The following is a 22029-nucleotide window of genomic DNA, read 5'->3' as shown; positions in this document are numbered from 1 at the left end:
ACGCACACATCCTGACTGACCGATACCCTCCCGTCCCCCCTATTTCGTTTTCCTGATTTTAGCAGCGACAAGATTGGCAAATCTTTTATCTCTTTTTGTCACTTGTCATTTCCTATACCTATTGCTTTCTAATGACCTTTGAATATGCTGAATAATATTATCGTGAAATCTTTGTTTACTTCTCGACTAGTCTAATCTCGTGCAAGTGTTTTTGTTATTGTAAAAATTTTATCAGGAAATATTTTGAACAGTGTTTTAATATCAACTGGAGTGTATTCTATGAAACTTGTTATTGAGTTTAAACGTTTTTTAGTCTTCTGTGTATCAACAATCTATATTGCTCTAAATAGCTGCAATATCAAAAGTCATTGTGAATAATTAAGTGGAATTTATTTAGTGTAGTGTTTTCCATTATGTAATTGAAAGATGAAATTGACCCAGATAAATCATTTCATAACAGTGTGCAATGGTGACATATAATATATTTGTTATATACAATCAAAATAAATAAACATTGTAAACGACACGTGGGCCTCAGTGAATTAAAATCGATAAAGACGTAAGCGTGCGCCTGTGTATCAACGAGACGATTCTACTTCAAGGTCAACCTATATAAACACGTGCAATGTCGGATTCTATTTACACTCATGACTTTCTTTTAGAGTCCAGTTTTGATATTAAACAGGAATCGCCCTTTGAATTGGGCACGATGTCCGCTTCTGTACCCATACCACAAAGGCGTACTGATTTTAGTGATTTGAACTCTGATTTTGACCTTTGTTTACCAGATACTCAAGTAGGATCCTTCCACAGTGTTCCCACTTATAACAAGCTGTCTTTCGATGCGGAGAATTCTAAAATCGAGCCGTTTAAAATGGAAGATGATGATATTTTTCAAGTTGACAAAGCTGATTTGATATTGGGGCCAACATTGGCGGAGTTAAACGCGAACCCAGATACGTCGTTGGATGATTTGGACTTTGCTGATTTGTTAATGCCAGAGGAGAGTGAATATTGTATACAAATTGGAGGTGCAATGAGTGGTTCCAAACGGGTTGCAAATGCATTACAGACTGCCCCACTAGCTTCCGAGAGTCCCTGTAGCCCATACAGTCGAGCTCAGCTTGCGTTCTCCCCATCGAGCCAACATAGTTCTGCTTCGTCCAGCTTCGCACAGCCAATGAACCAATTACCGGAGCTGTTACTGCGGATGGATGGTTATAGTGGGGAGATAGCTCTTGGACAATCTGTTCCTGCATCGTCAGTGCTACCACCCTTTCCAACTAGTGCTAAGACACAACCAGCACAATTGTCATCATCAGCTCCAACACATTTAACTATGGAACAGGTAAATTTAATAATTATTATTTAAAACATTCAAATATTTATTGCTTCACCATATTTAAATGGAACCACACAAAGGGCACCAGCTTTAAAAAAAAAGAATCATGAAAATTTATTCACCTCTGATAGTTCTCAGGTAACAAAAAAATATGAGATCCACCTGTTTTTTTTTTTTTAAGTCAGTTTTGCATTATATGTGTATTGTTTTAAGAGTTATTATAAATATTTAAGTCCCCTTATTATGATAAATCAGTATGTAAGAAAAAGTGTTTTAAAGACAGCTATATGTATTATTTTGTTTTACCTTTTTAAATATTAATACTCAAAACAATAAATTTAAAATATGTGGCCTTATCTTTATTCAAGATATAATAAAACTTCACACTGCATTATATAAATGATAATAATATATTCAAATAATGTGTGTGTTTATATTAGTGTTCCTTAACTTTGATTGAGATTATTTTTTATATATACACCTGAAATTTACATGTATTTTTATGTATAACATACAGTATGTTCCTATCAATGTATATTATTATCACATTGTTATTAATGTTTACTTCAAAAAGCTATTAACTAGAATGTAGTAAACTATTAAAAACTATTTCCAACAAATGACTTTAATCATAAATATTGTACATTTTCCTTGTATGTCATTGTACATGATGTATGATAATTATTCATATTCATTTTTAAGAATCGTTCTTCTTACAGCATTTCATTTATAGCTTTTTTTCTTTCTAAAGAAATATCTCACATAAATAATAACATAATGTTCAAAATTAGAATAACACATTTGCAATAATTTTTTGATAACTAGCTTTCCACCTGTGGGTCAGCTTGCGCGGACTACAAGCATTTCTGCTTTTTGGATTTTCTTGAAGTAGCAGTAGCCAAAAAACTATTTAGAAACTCCTATTTAATTTTTATAAATCTTTATCGAAAACAACTTCTTTTTACTCTGAAATTGATTATTATATATTACTAGCTGACCCGGCAAACGCTGTTGTGCCTTACTTTTATCATTTAGGGGTATGAAAAATAGATGTTGGCCGATTCTCACACCTACCCGATATGCACACAAAATTTCATGAGAATCTGTCTAGTCGTTTCGAGGAGTATGGTAACAAACATTGTGACACAAGAATTTTATATATTATATAGATTATAGTGTGTGTATTTTCAAGTCTTAAATATTCAATAAATTTTCACCTGCTTCAAAGGAAACACCCATGGAAATGAGATGTTGCTGTGGTAGAGACTAACAATTAAAGACTTTTTGATTTATTAACAGTAAAAGAACCTTGATTTTTTTTTATGTCATAGAGGGTAGCTGAGCTTCGCCTAATGGTAGGAAGGACGGAGTAGGAAAAGCAATTGGGCCTCTGGCTTCCTTACTCACCCCACGAAATACAGCAGCATAGTAGTAGCGTACTTTTTTCACGCTGGTCTTCTGTGGGAGTGTGGTACTTCCCCAGTGCGAGCTGGCCCAATTCGTGCCGAAGTGGGCTCGACTCCCACATAATTAATTGAACATTGTTAAATGTTTCGTAGATATGGCAGCGTCGTGAGCCTCGTAAACACTTACTGTCTACGAGTTCTCTTGCTGAAGCGGGATCAGTTTCCTCGCTTTCTGGTGGACTCTTAAGCCCTGGAACGGGCGACTTCTCACAGGATGAGGATGACAGGGATGTCGAATCAGACGAGGATAGCGACCGATATGAAGATCTATCTTCTGATGGTGCGTGTTTTATCTATATTAATATTATTAAGGTTTTTTTTTGTATGTTTCTAACGTTTCCACACATAATATTTTTTTAATTATTATTTCATCAGTAGAAAGCTACAGTTTACTTGAATGACATAGGCTATACATCTTCCACAAGCGAAGCTGGGTTGTACAGCTAGTACTACTAATGATGATGTCGATACTAATGTCAAAACTCCAGTGTTGGTTAAAAAATAATAATAATAAAAATAAAAATCATCTTTATTTAGTTCTCACGACATTAGTACATAACCAAAACTTAAAAATACAGATTAGTGGCTTTTAATTCTTTAATTCACCAAAACTGAAAGTTTTAAATATCTCATATATTAAAGAGTGAATTGTGCAATGTGCAACTTTCTTTATAATTTGCTAATTTTTTTCATTACAAACATATGTACATGGAAACAAGATTCATGAATTTCATTATGACTAATTAATCTTTTACTAGACTAATTAATTTTATTTGATAAGAAAGTTAGTTTATTTTTATATTTCTTTAAGAATCAAACGACGAAAGTCCCGAGAAAAAGGAAGCGAGACACAACGCTAAAAAAGAGAGATATTTCTGGCAGTATAATGTACAAGCCAAGGGGCCCAAAGGTCAAAGGCTGGTATTGAAGAAGAAATCTGAGGATCCTCACGTGTTGAATTCCGTTACCGATCCAGTTTTCAGTCCGAATTGTAATGTCAAAGGCATAAAACACAGGTATGTCTGTGAGACCAAGGTCATTTCTTATAAAAATAACTTTAGATTGGTTTTGAAACTGTTTGCTATCTGAACTGCCCCAAAATTGCGTTAAAGTATATTCTCTATGGAATACAAAATAATATTATGCTGGTTTTTCTGTCTGACGACATTTGTTTTGGTCAAAACATTGAAAATGTATGAGTCACAGCCCACTGGACACAGCTCTATGAAATGGGTTATATGCAAAAAATACGCTTGGACGTAATACAATGTTGATCACCGCAAAACTTTGACAATTGAAAAGAACCTAGATTCATGTTTTTTTTTTTTTCATTTTTACACTTATATTGTGCGATTAAATAATTAATAAGTATGTATAACGGATGCAAACGCGATTTCTCATATTACCTACGCGTTTCATTAAATTACGAAAGTATCAACTGAAACACTTTGATAACATTTTTGGAAATATGGTAATATATACTAAAAATTCACATAATGGATCACATTTAAAGTCCGTAAAAGTCTCCTTCTTTAACACTGCATATATAATTTAAATTGTCCTATGTAGCATATTGTGTCTAACAAAGATTAATTTATTTCTTTCAGTGGTAAAGCAAGGAAAGGCGATGGCAACGATCTCACGCCAAATCCGAGGAAGCTGTATCTCATCGGGTTGGAGTTGGATAATTTGGGCAAAATAATAAACGACATGATACCCGTCAGCGAGCTGCCGTTCAACGTGAGACCGAAAACGAGGAAAGAGAAAAACAAACTCGCCTCTCGTGCATGTCGGTTAAAGAAGAAGGCTCAGCATGAAGCGAATAAATTAAAACTGTACGGCTTGCAACAGGAGCACAGTGAGTGTTTGTGAATCTGTACTAACCTCATAGAGCTGAAGAGTTTGTTTGTTCGATTGAACGCGCTAATCTCAGGAACTTCTGATCCGATTTGAAATATTCCGTCCCGGACAAACAGCGTGACACATACTTCATACTATAAATTTAAATATTTAATACTAAGGATATATTTTTGGTTTTTATTCAATATAGAATTTTGAATAAAAACCGCTTTTCTACAGTTATGTATAGAAATGGGTTTACTGTGTCAATAATTGTTTTTTTTTCTATCAAATAGTTTTTTTGTTTATGACAATATTGGAAAAATATTGGTTTATCACTACCATTCCTTTCTTGTATTGTGTCATATAAAATTTTATCTGGCTATTTTTTCAGAAAATACTTGTCTGAGATTCTAATTAGATTACGGAATAGTTAGGTAATCTAACTAGGTAGCCATTATAAAATTCAAAAACTATTGGATTTGTTCTCTTACAATTTCTAGCCTCTAAAACATTATGTGTATTAAATGAAAATACTTAGGTTTTTTATATTTTTACTACAAATTTAAATCTTGATCTGAGCTTATATTTCGTTATATAATACAGTAATCTCGTGTAACATATTACATATAATTTTACTTTATTTTCATAACTATATAATTATTATAATTTGAAAGCAATTATTTATCATTCGCTATTGTTTCAGAGCGTCTCATAAATGGTATACATCAAATGAAGCAAATAATAGGCAATCGAGTGACAAACCCTGACAACAATGTTGAATGGACGTCACATCTAAATAATATTGTTAGCACGGCTACAGGTAAATTGTGTACACAAATCCACTTAAACAATATCAAATGTAATGATTATCAAAAATAAATAATTATTTAAGTAAAAGATAAGTGCGTTAATGTCACCATCTTCTTGGTTATATTATGTATTGTAGCCAAGAGATGGTTCTAGAAGATAAACTTTTTGAAGATTTATAAAAGGGTCTCGTAAAGGAGGTCTAATTAATTTACTTGCTAGTTCCCCTCTTGACATAACACAACTTTCATTTTCAACTTTAATGAACACAAATAAATCATTCGAAATTTAGTCATTTTATTTTTTTTTCTTTCTACTCTGTTCACTAAACCATTTGTTTTTACAGAGGTGAAAATAGCTGGCAAAACATCAGAATTCGTCAATACGATATTGGAAAACGTTAAGGCCGGCCAGAATAATGGCGGACTGAATGAAATATAACTCGCAAACATTGTACAAGAATGCAAAACGAAAGGCTGTTTTATGTACCTCCAAAGTTATTTAGAAGAAGATTATGTCATATGAAAGCTTAATTGTCCAAGACAATGTTTATTTTTGTATGAACTAATTCAATATGTTTTAGTCATTAGAGCTTCACAAGGCAACTAAGGTAATGGTTACTCATCATTTTTATCTTTTGCCATACATTAGGTATTTATAAGTATATAAGTAGCAAGTATTGATCGTTGCAACCAAATAGTGGTTTTAATTAATCGTTAGTTAGTTTTGGTTATGGTTTTATAGAGTATTCTATTTAACTTTATTGTTTTTTTTACGTTACATACCAATGGGTAGACAGAATCTAACAATCTGCTTTTGAATCTAATTAATATAATCATATTAATTGAAGTTATAGTGGATAGTTTGAAATACAACCTCTAAATACTCGACTACACTTAATTTTTCATGGAGCTGTCACAACTTCTGTTATGATTATTACATAATAAATTTAAGGAGCATTTGAGTATTTGAAGCAAATTCAAAAAATAGTTTTGTAATTTTTGTTGTTCTGTGCATCTGTATTATAATATCAAACATCATTTTATATTTATCGCTGTTTCTTGTTATATTAACTACCTATAGGTATCAAAACTGAGAAAGATGTTTAAATTATATTTATAGTAATGTTTTTATTCTCTTAATCTTACTTAATTCACCAGCTCTACTGTAGTCCTCTTTTTAAATTTTTAAAACTTTCAAATGTTCTAACTTATTAAAAATAAAGAAGATAAATCCAAAAAGTTAAATTTTAGCCGTTCTCAGGTTATAAGTGGTGCAACTGACACGACTTTTTTAACATAATAAATATAGATATAAGGTAGATTTTTAGAATTGCATGAAGTTAATATATGGATTACACTGAATGTCTTGTGCTACAGGCCGTAGATAAATATTTAAATTTCGAATTTAACATAATCATACATTTTTTTTTTAAATACAGCATTTTAAAAATAGAACACAGCTAGCATATATAATACAGATTTTGAAGTAAATTATTACATCAGTCCCAGTGGATGCATGATTTTCAGTGTGACCCATGTTTATTTTTCTATATGGTGGTGCCAATTAAGAAACTATCTGATATCTTGATTTTAATAATTATACATATATTTGAAAATATTATAAATATTGATGAATATTATAAAATTAAAACAGAATTTTACAATAAAATAAATACTATAAATAATATTATATTTTCATATCACTTATAAAAACCCTGTATGACAGGAAAACTGTATGTATCAAATAGTACAAAAGTATACATTATATAGGCACATAATATGTTAAAGCAATGAATGTAAAATTATTCATATATTTATTTAATACTCTTATTTACATTTTGATAACGCAAAGAAATCTGTTTTAATGTGTAAATTGTCACATGAAAAGTATCGCTAGGACTATCAGCAAAAAATACCACATAGGTTTAAAAAATATATTGTAAGATTATTTTTGAGTATACATTATGGTAGATATTAACTGTGATCAAATTATTGTATGATTTCTTATATAACTTGCCATTATATGCTTATTCGATATGTGAGTTCTAAAAAATTATAGGACCATAAGTTAAAAAAAAGATATAATCCAATAATATCTCCCTCCTTTCTTCTTATTACATTAACTTTTTCTTAATATTATTTATTTCAAAAAGCTACATTTTTTTTATATTGACCATTCAATTTTGAACTTTGCATCATCAAAAACATAATATTTCTTGCACATTTCAGTAAAGCCGAAAAGATGTTAATAACATGCATAAAATCGACGTTTTAAATAATTAATATATTTTATGATAAAAAATTTTCATCCACGTTAGTTTTAAATTTGATGATTTGTCTGTATGCGTTGCGTGTTTTTTATTATAAAAGTAACAGAGGGTACATATATTTTGTCGTATATAACGATAAATTTTAAAATTATATTTCATTATTTGTAAAGTAGAGTATATTAGTCTCGTATATAAATATATATTATATTAAATGTAATGAATTTTAATGTAAACCTGCAATATAGACAAAAGTGCAAATTTTACGTAGTAAGATATCAATTGACTTATATTTTTGTGTAGTTACACATAAGTTTAAAGAGTTATCTTTAGGTTTACAAACACCGTTATAAGTTATAGAAAAATGGCGGTAGTTTTTAAAAGTAATCTTATACAAAGTTGATCTATGAGTCTATTGAATCTAATACAGAGTCATTTCCTTGATTGGTTTTCACGATTTGCAAGGGAAGCATACAAAAGCGCCATGCATTTGAAGAGACTAACGTACAGTGCAAGTATTAATATTTTTCATTGTTTGAAGAATTGGAAAATAATAAAGAAAAGCCATTTTGAAAATATAAATACATTTCACGTTCGATATAGGGAATGTTAACTGCATTTATGTAAAACAAATTCATATTAATTTATGGCTGTACCTGGAGTATCAAGTCAGAATCAATGTTTGGAGTCTCGATTCAAGTAAACGAGAAAACTACACTACTATTATTTTATAACTTTATAACGGGTGATAAGTAAATTAAATAAAAAAAGAATTTGAAAAAAAATTTATGATTAAGTATATTATTTAAGTTAATGTGTAGTCATATTAATCTTAAAAATTTGTGTGTGATACTATAAGTGTTATAATATTTTGCAAAGTAAATTATAATTATATAATTTGTAATGTTTTAAACGTTGTTTTTAGTTTTACTCAATTAACTCAAATAAGTTATTACACTACATGTTTATTTTTTTACTCTTATTAATTTTGTGATAAGTAAAACTACCATGGTTATATGTTGTATTGAATATTGTTGGCTGTACCGTAAAATACGATAAACGAAAAATAATTAAAGCTTCGCATTCACGATTCGACGGCATTGTAGTGGAAATGATAATACAATAATATATTAAACTACGTTTACATACCAACAATCAACGAAATTATTTAGAGTTTATTTTAGTATTCATAATTTTACATAAGACACATATAGCTGAGTACGCTGTCTCACACCGACACTGCGTTGTGCAATGTGACACTGCGCCGTTGTCACGCCTCTCGCATGTAGGGGAATTTATTATTATAAATAGTGTTAATTTTTTTTTTCATTTTTGTACAATTATTTTGTATGAAAATTACATTTAAACGTGACGAGAACAAACCCTACAGGAAATTGGCACAGTTGTGGTAACGCATGACTACTATAAATTAAAATATTGAATTGTATTTTTATAGTTTCAAATACTGTTCTGAATTATTCTTAACGGGTTTTTATTTATTGTTGTATTGTCGTTTCCAGCCAGTATAGAAAAATATGTAGGAATTACGTTCGAAATAAAAGAAAAGCTTATCCTATCACTTACTCATCATCAATGATAGGCTCAACATATAAATTTTTGTGTGCATGAAATTACACTCACAACTTGTTGATACCACCTTAACAAATAATGAATATGTCTGCCTCATTGTGACAAGTTCAGAAATCTCATATTGATTAGGACAATTTTTAAATCTTTTTCCAAGGCAAATAAACCAGCCAAAGTTGTGTCTCAATGACGCACACTAGCTTTAATCAATACAAGAATTCTGCATAATTAAGGATTTGTTGTAAACAACAAACAATAAACTTGTTCGTTCATATAATCAATTTATGAAGTTTATGTTATTATATTTTTATGTATATTGTTGTTACATAATGAATTCGCCACATTTTATCTCGCTTTGTGTATTTTTTGTTTCTTCATAAGGCACACTATATTAGGAAAGATTCTTCTGCTTGAGAAATAATAGCATTTATATTGGAAAAAAGTAGCATGTTTATCGGTATTTTATATTCATGTGTTTGTTTGTTTTTAGATTTTTGTATTTAATTCTAGATATGTTATAAAATAATTTTTAACTTGTGTCAATATGTTTATAAATAATAGTTTTAACTATTGATGTTACGAAAAATTTATTGTGGAATCTTTCCTTACTAGTGCAACTTATTTGATAACCAAATTGAACTGGTCTGCGATTCAATAGGCTGTGCTTATTTGTATAATTTCTATTAAGTTTCTGGTATTGTTCTTTCTAATGGATTTATATAATTGTAATTTTATTTTACTTCAAGAATAAATAAAATAAAACAATGTATAATTTGTGTGTATTATTTATAAGAGCATAAAATCAGAGTAAACATACAGTATACATTAAATGTATAAATTAGAATTGATAATGTTATTTGGCACTGTGTGTGTGACAATTGAGACATCCAGTTTTTGTAAGTAGTTGTATAATCCCGCCATCTGATAATTTTCTGAATATTCAATGTAATAAATCACCACCTTTGCTGGTAAATCTAGGTGTTCTCTTAATGTTACAACTGAAAGAAAGATGAAATTCATATTAAAACATAGTATATTAAAAATATATATTTATTTCTTTTGCATCAATAAATTAATGTGCTATTTTGTGGTCATGTAAAAAAATGTTTTTGGTAAAAATAATAAAAAACTGTAATGCAAGTACTTCATAACAAATGTACATATGAAATAAGAATACACTTCATCTCATTATTTTATAAGCTTGTCATAGAACACTTACCGCCAGCTGCCACACCAGATATAATATTGGGTTGTTCCAATTTTGAAAAATTGAGTCCATCTCTGTTATCTGGACCTATTGTTGTACACATGGACCTTACAAGGCATGACTGGCATGATTCAGTATTGGTGTGATAATCCGTTATTGGTTTATTCACTAACACCAAAACTTCATTACTTTTTTCCAAAAATTCTCTTAATAGCTCCACAATGTCAGTAGTTAGAAGCAAGCTGTAATCTTTGAGAACACATATAAAAGCATTCCTGAGCTTTATTTTATATAACTGGAGACAGGCTTCTCTTACAGTTGCAACTAATTCTAAGGAGTCTTGAGACTGCAACTTTACAGCCTCCGATATGCGCTTGCCATCAAAAATTATGAAAAGATCAATTGTGTCAGGTATGTTGAGGTTATTTGGCCATTTGAGTCTGAAAACAGAATTAAATGAGCAGTTTATCAGATTCAGTGGATACACATTAAAGAAAACATTTTATTTTGGGAGTCCAGCATGCTTTGGCACAAATTGGGCCAGCTCGCACTAGGGAAATAATAGCATGCTATTGTCTTTCGTATGGTTAGTGGGGGAGCTGTAGGCCTATATCCTTCTCCTTACCATCCCCAGTCCTTTCCTTTATTCCTCTCGTCAATACTTTCTTAATTCATTCCCAATTTAAAGTTGGTAATCCATTTGTAAAGGCATAAGGTCTGCAATTGACCTTATGCCTCTCCAAATGTTCGTGGGCGGTGGTAGCGCTAACCATCAGGCGACCCATCAGCTCCATTGCCGACAATATAATAAAATGAATTTAATTACAAAACTATAAAGAACAACTAACGAGTATACTATAGTATTACAGTATAGTACTATAGTATAGTTTGTAAAAATTAAACAAATGAGAAATATATATATGATTTAAGCTAAATCTCGTTGGTCGTAAGCAACTGCGTTAAACTCATCGAGTTTTGAGCTTAATACCGTAATAATTCTATAATAATAAAAATAAATATTTACTCCGGTGTATCATTTTCCACCGCTGCATCATCCCAATCTTCCCATGAAGATCTTGTGCCGGGTTCAACAATTTCTCCGAACAAACTCATAACGAGTTGATATTAAATCTATTTAAGTAACAATAGTAGAGGGGAATTTTTAGACAATTTAAATTAAACTTTAGAAACAACAATTATTTGAAATTCACTGATCATGGTTATTATATGTTTGTGATACTTGAAAGTTGAAAGTGACGTTTAATCAATACATAATGTATGTCAACTGTCACAAATATAAAATAGCAATGATCTAAATATATATATATATATAATAGCAATGAATTAAAAAAAAGTTTTATTTAAATTATCTTAGAACTAGCTGCGTCCCGCGGTTTCGGCATAAAAATTTGCCCATGTGTTATTCCAGTTGTCCAGCTATCTGAGTACCAAATTTCATTGTAATCGGTTGAGTAATTTTTGAATGAAAGAGCAACAAACGCACACACATCCTTATAAATTTTAGCATTTATATACATACAATATTATAGTAGGATTTCCCATATATAAGATTTATAGCGACTAAATAAATAAACGACAATAATTATAAACTCAACACATACAATAAAACAGCATTTGTTGAAAATTGTACAAATAAGTTCAAATCCGCTTCAAGTCTGCTGTAGAATAATTACTTAGCAGGTAGCATTTTAAAATAAATAAACTGTGAGAAAAGATAATAGGCGATTAGAAAACATACATTGGGAAAAAGTACACTTTTCAGTACTGAATATACCGACTTATTTTTTTATTTACAACTCTTTAATAAAACTACATAAACGAATACTTTTTTCTAGTTGTAAAAAGTATAGTATTGTTAATTAGGCGGCCTTATCACTTGGTAGTGATCTCTTCTTGGCAACCAGGGCAAAAGTTAACTAGCTTAATAAAATTAAATAGGTAGGTAGGAAAGAGCCAGAAGTTGAAAGGTTTAATTGAGAAGATAGGCAGTAGAAAGTTCTAAAAAAATTGAACTACTTATGTTGTTGCCATTTGTCAGTTTAGCCTATGGGCATAAGTTAATCACTGTCCTTTCATTTTTGTCCTGTTGCAGAAAATGACATTACGTAGTATAATATTTTATCTGTGGTTGACATTAGTGAAACTTGTAGAGAAGAGTACGAAACGGTCAAACGTGAAACGATTTTTGGTCTCATTTGTTTAGTAAAATACCAATTATTTAACATATAAAGAAAAGCAAAGACACTGTGTATATATAATTAGATTATGATAAGAGTATTGAGCATTCTAACGAGGGGCATATTTTGTATTAATTAAACATGTTAAAGGTACTTTCACGGTGAATTAATTTATTTTTAGAAAATGTACTTGTGTAAACTTCACCTTCTTTTTACAGGATAAGGGACAGGTCACATTTGAAGACAAGTGGCCTTCTATGCGTCCTATAGTATTGAAACTATTAAAGCAAGAAGCGGTCACACAAATAGAATGGCAGGATTTGTTTGGGGCGGTACATTCCGTATGTTTATGGGACGAGAGGGGCCCATACAAGTTAAAGGAAGCGTTGCAACAAGACATCATGATGTATATAAAACAGGCGCAAGCTCGCGTACTCGCCCAACGTGAAGATCAAGCATTACTCAAAGCTTATATAGCTGAATGGGGAAAATTTTTTACACAATGTAATTATCTGCCTACACCATTCCGCCAGTTAGAAAATTCAATAAATAACATAAGTAAAGTGACAAGTTCGAATTCTTCAAATTCTCAAAAGAAAAATAATAATAACAACATTGAAGACAGTTTGGTGAGAAAGCTAATGCTGGATTCATGGAATCAGAGTATATTTATGGATATAAAGCAGAGATTGCAAGACTCTGCCATGAAGCTGGTGCAGGCTGAGCGCAATGGGGAGTCATTTGATTCACAGTTGGTTATTGGAGTCAGGGAATCTTATGGTGAGTGGACCAAATCAACAATTATTTGTTTCCTATGTAAAGAAATATTATGTAACTACATTATATCACTTGATGTTTTAAAAAAATATTGAATTTTGATGACTATGCTTTAATTGCAACATTGCACTGAAGCTAATTTAATTGCACAAAAAATAGAGCATAAATAATAATTGTATCTTAGGTTGTTGATGTTTTATCTGCAATATATTTTGTGCTTCTTTAGTTTATTGTAAATAGAATTTGGCTATTTTCTTAAATATTACACACAATCAAATTATCAAGTATGAGTGTGCATGAATTTTGAGTTGAAAGCCTATGTAACATGTCTAAGTTAGCCAGCCAGCTATCCCATTCTTTGTATTATGTATATGGTCATAAAATTTATAGATTAACTGATGTGTTTTTAATTTCCGATCATACAAAATATTACATCTTTGCTAACACACTTAGGTTAAAGGTTATTGATTAGAAACTGTATAAACAGATACACAAATTGTCAATTATTAATATCTCTCGGCCAAACAATTGAGTGCCATTTACATTCTGCTAGACAGAAGACTGTCTGCCAAAAAAGATTGATATAACTGTCATTTGATTAAGTGATTAGAATAAACTCGTCCACATGCAATATTTATATGACAGTATATTATGTTATAGTATATATATAATATTTATGAGATATATTATGGTTAAAACCATACTTACCGTTAGAACTTATTTTCCCTAGTTAAAATGTTAAAGTTTGATTGTAATCAAATGCCTGTTATATTTTTACCTAGCAAAAATGCATTATAATTATTAAGACCAGGTTTTAATTGTGACATATTATATACTATTAAAATTGACAAATATTTCTCTCCCAGCACATCCTTGTAACTTGAGTATATAAAAAGTGTTCATGATCTGTTTTCATTTTGTCCAGTTTCAGACCTAACAAATGTTTACAAAAAAATCGCGAAAATTTGTTGAGTCATTTCAGTGAAGCTTGATGTCAATACTATTGCTAGACAAAACAAGTAACTAATAAGAGTATCATTTATTTCAGTTAATTTATGTTCAAATTCTACTGATAAGTTGCAAATATACAGGGAGAACTTTGAAGCTGCATACATGCAGGCAACTGAAGACTTTTACAAATTAAAAGCTAATGAGCACTTGCTGGCGAATGGCGTACAGTCTTATATGAAATACGCGGATTTACGATTAAAGGAAGAAGAAGCGAGGGCTCATAGATATTTAGAACCAGGAAGTGGGAGTGTTGCAGCGTTGACCCAATGCTGTGAACGGGTGCTAATTGGAGAACATCTTCCCACTCTATTAGCGGAAAGTGCTCCATTAATAAAGGCCGGGGAAACTGAAAAGCTACAGTTAATGTTTCGCTTGCTTGATAGAATCCCGGATGGTGTAACACCCATTTTGAGAGATTTGGAAGCGCATATAGTCTCAGCTGGATTGGCCGATATGGTTGCATCTGCTGATATTATTACGACCGATTCGGAGAAATACGTCGAACGGTTATTAGATCTCTTCAAAAGATTCAGTACACTAGTAAAAGATGCATTCTTAGATGACCCTAGGTTCTTAACGGCTAGGGATAAGGCGTACAAATGTGTTGTGAATGATACTACAGTTTTTAAGTTGGAGCTTCCCTCTTCTGCTCTTATCCGCGGCAGTAAAGGGACCGCTCCAGAGAGTAAATGTCCTGAACTGCTTGCAAACTACTGTGATATGTTGTTAAGAAAAACTCCTCTTAGTAAACGGTTAACTAGTGAACAAATCGAGTCCAGATTGCGAGATGTCCTCTTAGTACTGAAGTATATTGAAAACAAAGACGTATTCATGAGGTACCACAAGGCGCATCTGACCCGACGGTTAATTTTAGACTCTAGTGCCGATTCAGAGAAAGAGGAAGATATGGTCGAATGGTTACGGGAAGTTGGGATGCCTGCTGATTATGTAAATAAATTAGCTCGTATGTTTCAAGATATTAAAGTCAGTGAAGATCTCAATACTCAATTTCGTGGTGAAACTACTCGCCATGACGCTATTAACATTAAAATACTTAACGCGGGTGCCTGGGCGAGGGGCTCGGAGCGCGTCACGGTCAGTCTACCGCTCGAATTGGAAGATTATATTCCTGAAGTTGAGGAGTTTTACAAAAAGAAGCATTCTGGTAGAAAACTACAATGGTACCACCACATGAGCAATGGGACAATTACATTTGCGAATTCCGTTGGACGATTCGACTTGGACGTGACCACTTTCCAGATGGCCGTCCTATTCGCGTGGAATCAAAGGCCAATGGAGAAAGTGACGTATGAAAATCTGAGATTAGCTACAGAATTACCGGATCCCGAATTACGTAGAACGCTGTGGTCTCTAGTTGCATTCCCGAAGTTAAAGAGACAGTTGTTGTGTTACGACCCTCCTGTACAGAATCCTAAGGATTTCTCCGAAAACACCACTTTCTGGGTTAATCAAGAGTTTGCATTGGTAAAGAATGCCAAGCCCCAAAGAAGAGGGAAAATTAATTTGATTGGTCGTCTTCAGTTGAGTACTGAGCGATCACAGATTGAAGATAATCATTCCATTGTTCAGTTGAGAATATTGAGGACTCAAGAAGCCATAATAAAGATACTGAAAATGCGGAAGCGCATCACGAATACAGCTTTGCAGGTAATATAGTAAATTTTATTTAGAGAATTAATATAAAGTTTACTTTTTGGTATAATTTTTCTGCTATAAAAAAATGAACTCATATTCTGTTCAATTTAATATTCTTATATAATGGCCAAATTCAATGTAATAATAATAATTAGTGTTTACTCTTTTTTATGAGAATAAACAGATAAATAGAAATATCATTGCATATTCAATAAATATATTTTTTCTATTTCAGAGTGAATTAGTGGAGATTTTAAAGAACATGTTTTTACCTTCAAAGAAAATGATAAAGGAGCAACTGGAATGGTTGATCGAGCACAAGTACATGCGGCGGGACGACGAAGATATCAACACTTTTATATATATGGCCTAGAACCTTCTCAAATGTACAAGAACAAAATCAAATAAATTATTAATCTTGATGTTTGTTTCAATTTTATCATTTCGGTGATGGGTACGTTTAATATTTGTAACTATAACTGTTTCCGTGCAAGAGGTAGTGCAAATATCACACTAATATTATATATGTGATTGTTTGTTTGTCCGTCTTTCACACTGAAACTTCTAAACGGATTTTGATGAAATTTGATAAACACACAGGGTATGAGCTGACTTTGGGTGATAGGATACTTTTTTGTCTAGTTACTATGGTTAACACGAAGTGCTAGTACTTTGTTACAACCATTGTTCTGTTTTATATGCTAAGTTACTACTATTATATCATAATCATCATCATCAGCCCATATATGTTCCCACTGCTGGGACACAGGCCTCCTATGAGGGAAGCAGTGGTGGCTCGGTGGTGAGAACCTCGGACTTCAAAATCGATAAGTCAGGGTTCGAGACAAACTGATTTTTCAATCTATCTGCACATGTGGATAACATCACAACTGCTTAAAACGGTGAAGGAAAACATAGCCAGGAAACCGGCGTGACCAAGAATCAAAAGTTCGACGACATGTGACATCTGCAAACCCGCACTTGGCCGGCGTAGTGGATTATGGCCTAAACTCTAATAATATTTAATATGTAGACTGATAAATTGCCAAAAAAAAAAAGAAAATTAACGAAATAATTGCATAGACAAGATAATTTTTTAGCTAGACTCATGTCACAAAGTCGAATATAGTAGCTGTCTAGCTTTTTAGGTAGAAAATATTAAGCCTTTTCTGCACAAGAAATACGACATCATCGAAATTCGGTTACTACATTTGAATAACATTCAAGACATTAAACAAAGTTCGCTTATTTTCTATAGATAGAATTAAACGTGTTTAGTTTATTGGCGATATGATGTCTGGACCATCATTTTGATAACTTCTGCATCTGATCTATGAATGTCTTTATTAAGTCTTAAACTTTGTCAGGTTAAGTGAAACTAGACTTATTTTATATTGTTATTATAGCGACCATTAAAACTAGGTTTAATTGTATAATAGTAACCATACTTCTCCAAGTTGGTAGTAGGACTGTGAGTTGAATGGTAGAAGGTATGTAATGTTAAAAACCAAGTAATATTAATAATAGTAATAAAGTAACTAAAAATAATAGTAATAAAACAAAAAAAGTGTATATATAATGTTTTATTAAATATTTAAAATACAATATAAAAGCTAAGAGCGATATTTTCAATTCTTTAGCGGTTCGATAGTTTCTCCTCCCTGGATCTGTCCCCAACCGATTAATCTGAAATACAGAATATAAATAATACGGATAAAATTAAGGAAAACCTTTATTTTTTTTTAATTGATTAAAAACTACTATTTCCAAAAACAGATTTAACTGTTTTTAAATGTCTGCCAATATTCTAACATAGAAAGAAACAAATGTTAACGCAGAATCAAGCTTATCAGCATTATTTTAATATGTATTTACAAAACGTGCCAAAAGTCATAACTTTAACGGCCGGCATATAGTGTGGACTTGGGGCGTTTTGAATTAGCCGCATTTCATGAACTAGAAATCTGCGGTCCGCCCCGGCTTCGCCCGTGGTAAATATATAGCCTTCTTCAATAAATGGGCTATCAACACTGCAATAATTTTTCAAATCGGACCAGTAGTTCATGAGATTAGTCCTTTCAAACAATCAAACAAACTCAGGATACTTATAGGAGGAGGATACTCAGGAGACTTATAGGATATTCAACGACTGCCCCCCACCCATTTTTGATTTCTAACATTAGCTATTCTAAGCTCACATACCTCCAGTGGTTCTCGACCCTACGCGAGAGGGCCACCTTCTCGCCGACCTCGGTGCACACGGGCGACGTGAGCGCGATTTTGGCCAAGTCGGCCTTCGTCGCCAGCACGCGCCCGCCCGTGCTCAGGGAACCGATGTTCACGAGGAGAGCCTGAAATGGGTGTTGTTTCTTATTCAGATCACCGTAACGTTGTAAAAACTGGTAAAACTGTAAAAACTTTTTTTTTAAATAAAATAAATACTTTTTATCAATCATTAAATACCCTAACTAAACGAACTGGTTCATTTTTCCTTGATTTTCCCTAATTTCCATCATCAGGTCCAGGACTTGATTAATGTTACCACTTTCGACCTATACTCTTTCGAATTAGATAGAAATTTCTTAAATCACTTCACAATTGCCGAAAATATGGTAGACTCTTCATTCTCGTAAATCGTTTAAAAGAGCAAAATGAACAATCTCACCTCGTTCTTGGTCAATTTCTGCACTTTAGCGGCCTTCTTGTCGCCCTCCGTGCGGACGCCGAGCAGTCGCTTGAGCAAGTAGTACGACACTTCGAGCTTCACAAAGATGCCCGGTAACGCTCCCACAGCTCCTAGCACCTAATAGAGTTAAGAAAAATAATTGTAACACTGAAAAAATATCAATGGGTATATGAATGGCAGGGTTTGCCCTGTTGAAAAATATGTTTTTAGTGTTCGACTGAGTAAATAAGTATTCAAGAGTTGTATACAGTTTAACACCTTCGCCCCCACTGTTATTACCCGTACATTGGTATAAGGCAGAACATTTTCTTCATCATAGTCAATGAAGTAGTAGTCATATCGAAGTAATAAGGTGTTTAACTCATGTGAACTTGGTTCCTTTTAAATAATGCAATATACATAGTACGCACTTCTTGCATATTACACTATGCATCCACACATCACGCAATGTACCCAATTGCACTTGCACCCGATGCGCGTGCCCACGCCGATGGGGCGGCGCGCGCTGCGTCCGCACGTCCCACCCCCACACGCACCTGTCCCACGAGGCGGTCGGCGCGGCAGAGCGTGGGCTCGATGCGCGTGCCCACGCCGATGGGGCGGCGCGCGCTGCGCCCGCACGTCCCACCCCCACACGCACCTGTCCCACGAGGCGGTCGGCGCGGCAGAGCGTGGGCTCGATGCGCGTGCCCACGCCGATGAGGCCGCCGGGCGCCGCGAACTGCAGCTCGTTCTGCTCCGCGAACAGCGACACGATGCGCGAGAAGATCGGCCGGCACGTCAGCCGCCCCTCCGCGTCCTTGCTCACCAGCCCGGGCCGCACCTGCGAACGCAAATGCGTGTATGTGGCATATCCGCTATAGATTGAACTGCACTCAAAAGTTATGAACTATGTAATACACTAAGCATAATTTTCTGAGAATACATTTCGTGCAGCAGATGTGTCTATTAGCATTTTAACATGGCTGGCCCACGGCGAGCTATATTCGACAAAATGAATAAGTTTGTATGGATGTTTAGTTTGCGTACTGTGTACCTCGATCTCCAGGCGGACTGTGAGCACGCCCGATGAATAGAATGGAAAATTTGTGTAGTATGTGTGTAATGTGTGTGTAGCATATCGACCTATCCGTCGAATAAAGTTACATCTGCATAATCGCTACTTTACGGGAGAGCGATTTGAAATTTGTTAAGCACAAAATCATTTACATTTTTACACGCTTTTTATTAGCTTCACCTGTATGTTTGTTTGTATGTTTGTTTGTATGTTTGTTTGTAACCGACTTCTTTGGGCGCGATTTTGACCCACTTTAAACGGCCAGATTTCGTTCAAACTTTGTAGATTTATTGAGGACCGATGACAATACACTAATTTGATAAAATTATTCCATTTTTTAATTTGCAAAATATGATTTTTGTTAAAGCGTGTTTTTTAGTTTTTTTTAAACTAATATTTATTCTTAATTGTTTTAGAGAATTGATTCTTTTCCTAGGCATGTAAAATACTATTAAGTATTGTTTTCCATTAAAACATTTGATTAAAAACAATTTTTTTGGGCATCTTTGAGTGTTTATATATACATATGTGACTATTTACTTTGGAAATGTCGGAAGACGTCGGATGTATACATATAACCTTTGTCTTTGGAAAACTGTTAGCATCATGTGTACATATAGCTTTGTTTAATGTGTGTGCAACGTATGTAATATGTGTAGTGTGAGTGCAATGTATGTAATATGTGTAGTGTGAGTGCAACGTATGTAATGTGTGTAGTGTGAGTGCAACGTATGTAATATGTGTAATGTGTGTGCAACGTATGTAATATGTGTAGTATGTGTGCAACGTATGTAATATGTGTAGTGTGTGTGCAACGTATGTAATATGTGTAATGTGTTCAACGTATGTAATATGTGTAGTGTGTGTGCAACGTATGTAATATGTGTAGTGTGTGTGCAACGTATGTAATATGTGTAGTGTGTGTGCAACGTATGTAATGTGTGTAGTGTGAGTGCAACGTATGTAATATGTGTAGTATGAGTGCAACGTATGCAAGTGTGCAGCGCGTGATACCTCGATCTCCATGCCGACGGTGAGCACGCCCTGCAGGATGGAGCCGCCGGCGACGCCGCCGCGCAGGTCGTCCACCTCGCAGCCCGGCTTGTTCACGTCGAACGAGCGGATCACGATCATGCGCGGCGGCGACGTGAAGTCGCGCAGCGGCACCGGGATCTTCTTCGTTATGTACTCGCACAGCACCTGCCGGGCCACCCCGCGCTGGGTGAGTGACGGTCGGAGCGAATTCGATGTCATGTCATGTCATGTCATGTCATGTCATGTCATGTCAGGTCAGGTCAGGTCAGGTCAAGTCGAAGAGTTCCCATGACTAAGGCAGTGAGACGGAACACAATGGAGTCAACTCGTCTACTGCCTGTGGTGATTAGGGCAGTAGGAGTCCGACATAACTTTTCAAATGGCAGAGCAACCAAAGGAGCACGTTCTGTTGTTATAGGACATTAAATGGTCACCAATGCTCGTAAACATGAACTACACTGGTTTAATTGTTCATCAATGAGATCAGTTTCAAATACTCGTCACCATAATACAAGTGTCACAGGAGATATATTACAATACCCAACAATACCTCAATATTGTACTTCAACTGGGCAGAAATTGGTATAATGGGTGCTCCATCAGCGACGGTGCCCTGGACGAATTTGACGATCTGTTCATGCTGCTCCTTCGCCTGGCCCTCCTTCACCAAATCGATCTTGTTCTGCAGGATGAGGATGTGCTTCAGCTTCATGATCTCGATGGCGGCCAAGTGCTCACTGGTCTGTGGCTGTGGGCACGACTCGTTGCCTGGAAAATTTTGCAGTTCAACAGTTATTAATAGATAATAAATTGATTGGATTATAATCCAGCAAATCTCAGAAAGAGCTACAATACAATAAATTTTATAGAATTTTTATTAACATATTTACTTGACGATGATGACAATAATTATTAATATTATTAATATATAGGATTATACACACATTCTATTAAACCTTAGATTCACTAAAAAAAATTACCATTAATACATTTTGTAACACTTCAATTACTTTCCAATACCGAACCAACAACTCACCAGCGATCAACAAAAGCGCGGCGTCCATGACAGCGGCTCCGTTCAACATAGTA

General features: G+C 33.7%; 4 protein-coding genes across 4 annotated transcripts in view; 2 read left to right on the top strand and 2 right to left on the bottom strand.

Moving 5' to 3' along the window:
- Positions 1-69: 69 nt before the first annotated feature.
- On the top strand, positions 70-6796 carry LOC119833766 (protein CREBRF homolog). The gene is made up of 6 exons (XM_038357938.1): positions 70-1348; positions 2902-3088; positions 3620-3824; positions 4416-4666; positions 5354-5470; positions 5804-6796. Exons 1-6 carry the CDS (start codon positions 626-628, stop codon positions 5896-5898), a joined length of 1578 nt encoding a protein of 525 aa, XP_038213866.1. The 5' UTR covers positions 70-625; the 3' UTR covers positions 5899-6796.
- Positions 6797-10082: 3286 nt separating this feature from the next.
- LOC119833767 lies at positions 10083-11792 on the bottom strand. Its single transcript, XM_038357939.1, has 3 exons — positions 11545-11792; positions 10533-10960; positions 10083-10311 (listed from the first exon to the last, which is right to left on the bottom strand). The coding sequence occupies exons 1-3, from the start codon at positions 11631-11633 to the stop codon at positions 10139-10141; spliced, it is 690 nt and encodes a 229-aa protein (XP_038213867.1). The 5' UTR covers positions 11634-11792; the 3' UTR covers positions 10083-10138.
- Positions 11793-12673: 881 nt separating this feature from the next.
- On the top strand, positions 12674-16584 carry LOC119833835 (cullin-5). Its single transcript, XM_038358036.1, has 4 exons — positions 12674-12868; positions 12937-13498; positions 14544-16174; positions 16398-16584. Exons 1-4 carry the CDS (start codon positions 12860-12862, stop codon positions 16533-16535), a joined length of 2340 nt encoding a protein of 779 aa, XP_038213964.1. The 5' UTR covers positions 12674-12859; the 3' UTR covers positions 16536-16584.
- A 1148-nt stretch (positions 16585-17732) lies between these two features.
- Positions 17733-22029, bottom strand: part of LOC119834133 (eukaryotic translation initiation factor 2 subunit 3) — an 11519-nt gene continuing 7222 nt past the window's right edge. The window contains exons 4-9 of the mRNA XM_038358426.1: positions 21491-21708; positions 20920-21105; positions 19489-19671; positions 18828-18965; positions 18365-18513; positions 17733-17848 (exon numbers count right to left, since the gene is read on the bottom strand). Of these exons, the coding sequence (XP_038214354.1) occupies positions 17791-17848; positions 18365-18513; positions 18828-18965; positions 19489-19671; positions 20920-21105; positions 21491-21708 (932 nt within the window). The 3' untranslated portion in view covers positions 17733-17790. The remainder of the gene's footprint in view (positions 17849-18364; positions 18514-18827; positions 18966-19488; positions 19672-20919; positions 21106-21490; positions 21709-22029) is intronic.

Source organism: Zerene cesonia, chromosome 18, assembly GCF_012273895.1.
Source record: "Zerene cesonia ecotype Mississippi chromosome 18, Zerene_cesonia_1.1, whole genome shotgun sequence".
Taxonomy (NCBI): domain Eukaryota; kingdom Metazoa; phylum Arthropoda; class Insecta; order Lepidoptera; family Pieridae; genus Zerene; species Zerene cesonia.
The sequence above is the reverse complement of the archived record's forward strand: the minus strand, read 5'-3'. Positions and strand labels throughout refer to the sequence as shown.

What these genes read in the sequence shown, in the direction of transcription:
- LOC119833766 (XM_038357938.1), top strand. Translation starts at nt 626, where the DNA reads ATGTCGGATTCTATTTACACTCATGACTTTCTTTTAGAGTCCAGTTTT. An exon ending in CACATTTAACTATGGAACAG is followed by an intron (nt 1,349 to 2,901) that starts GTAAATTTAATA and finishes AATGTTTCGTAG; the next exon opens with ATATGGCAGCGTCGTGAGCC. An exon ending in TGAAGATCTATCTTCTGATG is followed by an intron (nt 3,089 to 3,619) that starts GTGCGTGTTTTA and finishes TATTTCTTTAAG; the next exon opens with AATCAAACGACGAAAGTCCC.
- LOC119833767 (XM_038357939.1), bottom strand. Translation starts at nt 11,633, where the DNA reads ATGAGTTTGTTCGGAGAAATTGTTGAACCCGGCACAAGATCTTCATGG. An exon ending in GTGGAAAATGATACACCGGA is followed by an intron (nt 10,961 to 11,544) that starts GTAAATATTTAT and finishes TTCTGTTTTCAG; the next exon opens with ACTCAAATGGCCAAATAACC. An exon ending in ATCTGGTGTGGCAGCTGGCG is followed by an intron (nt 10,312 to 10,532) that starts GTAAGTGTTCTA and finishes TCTTTCTTTCAG; the next exon opens with TTGTAACATTAAGAGAACAC.
- LOC119833835 (XM_038358036.1), top strand. An exon ending in TGGAGTCAGGGAATCTTATG is followed by an intron (nt 13,499 to 14,543) that starts GTGAGTGGACCA and finishes CATTTATTTCAG; the next exon opens with TTAATTTATGTTCAAATTCT. An exon ending in TCACGAATACAGCTTTGCAG is followed by an intron (nt 16,175 to 16,397) that starts GTAATATAGTAA and finishes TTTCTATTTCAG; the next exon opens with AGTGAATTAGTGGAGATTTT.